Source organism: Mya arenaria, chromosome 13 (assembly GCF_026914265.1).
Source record: "Mya arenaria isolate MELC-2E11 chromosome 13, ASM2691426v1".
Lineage (NCBI taxonomy): Eukaryota > Metazoa > Mollusca > Bivalvia > Myida > Myidae > Mya > Mya arenaria.
Window position 1 is genome coordinate 42,295,692 of NC_069134.1, and position 4,190 is coordinate 42,299,881.

General features: G+C 34.6%; 1 protein-coding gene across 1 annotated transcript; it reads left to right on the forward strand.

Moving 5' to 3' along the window:
- Window positions 1–283: 283 nt before the first annotated feature.
- Window positions 284–3,154, forward strand: LOC128214387 (uncharacterized). Its single transcript, XM_052920828.1, has 2 exons — window positions 284–426; window positions 557–3,154. Exon 2 carries the CDS (start codon window positions 580–582, stop codon window positions 2,161–2,163), a length of 1,584 nt encoding a protein of 527 aa, XP_052776788.1. The 5' UTR covers window positions 284–426; window positions 557–579; the 3' UTR covers window positions 2,164–3,154.
- Window positions 3,155–4,190: the final 1,036 nt, after the last annotated feature.

Genomic DNA, 4,190 nt, shown 5'->3' on the forward strand with positions numbered 1-4,190 from the left:
AGCTTTCAAAATCATCATAACGTGCATCTATAATTTATATTCAAGAAGCAAACCGGAAAACCATTGAATTTATTAATAGAATGACATTTTATATTTAGATCAGGATTATAAGAACCCCCCAGTGAATATGATATAAATATGAATACGTTTTGCTTCGTCGACGACTGTCTGGACCAATGAAAGACTGTCTATTTACAGGTAATATAATAAACATGATATTGAGTGTATTTCTAAAAATCGATTTCATTACTTCTATTTTAATGTGCCACGATTGAGCCTGTCGACGAGGTTTACAAAAAACTTGAATTTAGGTTATGTGAATTTTGAAAACCGTTTTTCTTTGTAAATGTGACAGAAGAGAATCCTGAAAATGTGACTATATATGTAAAGCCATTGTAATTGCTAGGCGTTTAAAACAAAACAAAGGTAACGTGAACAAAACAATGCTATCTTTTTGAATATTTATATCAACAATGCATGGCAGAGACCATTAACTGAAAGTTTTGATTCTGTGGTTTAAGAATTACCATTCGTAAAGGTGTGGTTTTTGTTTCAGAAATAAGCGAGTGTCGATCAAATATGGCCACAAAAGAACCAGCGGATACTAATACATCAAACGACTCAACCACGGCTGAAGGTGAATGTAAGACTGAACTTGTTGATAAGGAAAAAGAATGGAAGAGTTGCTTGGATGCAATAAAGCAAGCTATTTCAAAAGACAAAATGTTGGCACTGCATTGCGAAGGTGACAACCTTTCACGAAAAGGTAAAATGCAATTTCTTACCATTGCGACGCGTGAGAAGGCATATGTCTTTGACATACAGAAACTAAAAATGCTGCCATTTGAAAATGGACTACGAGAAATATTAGAAGACAAAAATGTGATGAAGTTGATGTTTGATTGTAGGGAAGATGCAGATGCTTTGTTCCACCAGTTTCACGTGAAACTTAACGGTGTTCTCGACATTCAATTGCTAGAGATAATGAAAAGGCCACAGTTTAAGAAACACGGGATAAATAGGAAAAGAGGCAATTACACCACTTTCGATGCGGTTGATCTGAAAAGTATTTCGGAATGCATGACAGAGTATATCATATCCGACAACATGACCAAAGGAAGGAGAGAGGGAGTGGGGAGAAAAAGTAAATGGGAAAACCGACATCTAACGGTTGATCAGATGAAAATGATATATCCGAAAAACAAGGTATTGTCTATATTTTGCCTGTTTGATCTCTTTGAACCCGTCGGTGAAGGAATGAAAAGGCTAAATATTGCATCACGGATTTATGTAGACTTAAAAAGGTCTATTCCAAGCCGTGAGTACAACGATTTCGAAAACAACCGGTATCTTCCAGTGGATGTAATTCCAGATAAAGGATCTGTTAGTTTTCCAGTAGGAAATATTTCGTGTAAAACATGTCATCGCAGGTTCCCACAAGATGAATTTTCCAATTATGAGTTAAAAACCAACAACCAGATGTGTAGAATATGCAAAAAGGTAAAGAATGACAATGACGTATACCAGAACAGGCTGAACCGGTGGGGAGAATACAGAGGATTGTATAATGATTCCACTACAAATGATTCCACTACAAATGATTCCACTACAGATGATTTCACTACAAATGATTCAACTACAGATGATTTCACTACAAATGATTCCACCACAGATGATTTTACTACAAATGATTCCACTACAGATGATTTCACTACAAATGATTCCACTACAAATGATTCCACTACAAATGATTTCACTTCAGATGATTCCACTACAAATGATTCCACTACAGAAGATTTCACTTCAGATGATTCCACTACAGATGATTCCACTTCAAATGATTCCACTACAGTTAATTTCACTACAGATGGTTCCACTATAAGTGATTTCTCTACAGATTATTCCACTACAGATGATTCCACTACAAATGATTCCACTACAGATGATTTCACTACAAATGATTTCACTACAAATGATTCCACTACAAATGATTCCACTACAGATGATTTCACTATAGATGATTTAGATGATTTCACTACAGATGATTTCACTACAGATGCTTTCACTACAGATGATGACATTGACGAGTTTGATTACAATGACCCCATTGACAATTTGACTGAAGAGTTTTATTTTTATATGGGAGCCCTTTGTAAGAAGTGATTTATACTAGGGATGCAATCGAATATTCGAATATTCGAATATTCGATCGAACGTTTGGTATTCGAATGTCAAAATAGGTATTCGAATATTCGATGTTTTTGTTGAAATAATAAATTAATACACTTTTTGCCTACAACTGTCATCTTCGTCTGTCTTGTTGTTACAACGACCCCTAATGCCATAGGTGTGAACTTGATGACACTATACACGCGTCATATCGGATATATCGCCGGGAGCTATAAACAGTCCCCGTAATTTTGCATTTACTGGCTGTTAGACAAGTGACATAAAACACATTCCAATTATTTTGGGTACATTTAAATGACCATGCCAATTAAGAGTTTAAGAGATCGGCCTTTATACCAATGTTTTGTCTTCATTGCTAATCAAGCTTGGCGATATTGCTCAAATCGCCTTGATGATACGAAGGACATGTGCTAGTTACTGTTTCCATGTTTTCAATATAACGCTCTTGCGTACAAAAATTAACTGAAAGTGAATGGTTTAACGTTTAAGGATATCTGTCCTGTATTGTTGTACAATACCTAAGACAAAAGCGACGTTTAGACATGGTGTCGTTTTCTATAAATATATTTCGTAAACATCAATCCCAGAACGAGGCTGCAAGTCCCACGTTGGCGCATATCGTCATTTAACCGGGACAAACGCAATTCCCTGATCTTATTTTGCATTTTTTACAAAAATGAACGCAGAGGTTGTTTTTTTTTATAAAGATATATTGCTTTTTCTTGGGATATATTTTGTAAATGGAAAATTCAGAGGCTAATTTGTGGAACAATAAGGGTCCGTCGCGTGTACCGAATACGACCAGGAAGGGTAACAGGGCCCCCACTATTACTTTAGTGAATAATAATAGTTTACTACAATTCTTAAAGGTTCATTTTGGTGTTCGAATATTCGAATATTCGATCGAAAGAATTACCGAATATTCGAATATCACTTATGCCATTCGTTTGCATCCCTAATTTATACGATAAATGACCCGTCGTTAAAAAAAATCTCGAAAATGTAAAGCTGTGGTACCAGAGTGTTTTTATTTTCTGCAGGAATATACTTCTGCATTTTATGGAAATGAAAATATTACTGTTGGTGTATGTATTGCATGTATTTTAAAATAACTCTGGCTGTTTTTAAAATAACTCTGGCTGTAATTTATTTTTGAAAATCAATTTAGGGATTATTTAAGAAAGAACAGGCAATTTAAGGTTAAAGTTTTGAGGTGTTTTAGTAGGACATCATACAAAGAGATATTGCATTCTTTGATTGTTTCGATTATATTTTCAAAAAGATTTTTTTCATATTTCCATACACGTTACGCTGTAAGCGCGAATGTCTGTCGTACTGCGGACATGTCTGACATGTTCGATTTATTTCCATCATGACGGACGAAAGTTCTGTTTTGGTCGGCCATAATGTCCGCACCGTTTATTTTTCGGCAAACTTACTTTCAGTTTCTATTTGATAGTTTCCAATAAATGCTCAGAGTTTTTCACTATTAAAATGTTATACATGATTATTCAGCGTGTTAATCCGTGTAAAACTATTTGAAAACCCTGTTACGTTTCTATATATAATTTGTTGAGCTGGTAGCCGGCAATCGGTATAATTTTGATATAATGATGGGTACCATGCTGACACTTATTTAGCTCTAATTAACCGTGTCAATAACAAATGGGTGCATTTTATAACCAGATATATTACTTAAACATTAATTTATAGGGTTAGATCTAGCTTATAATGATGTTTTGTGATATTCGGTTGGGTATATGTCTTCTGTTTCTAGCAATTAGCCCAAGAAGAGAACTCCAATACAATGAAGAGAAGGCCATAAGGCGGCTAAAGTTAAATGACAAAACAAAAGTCATGGCATGTAAATCATACATATCATGTTATGAAATTAGTTTTGTATTGTTTTGATTAAAACAGTAGGACACATCCAACAAAGACAATCAAAAAAGAAGAAATCACAATCACAAATTTTCAATAATATTGATTTTGCAAGATCT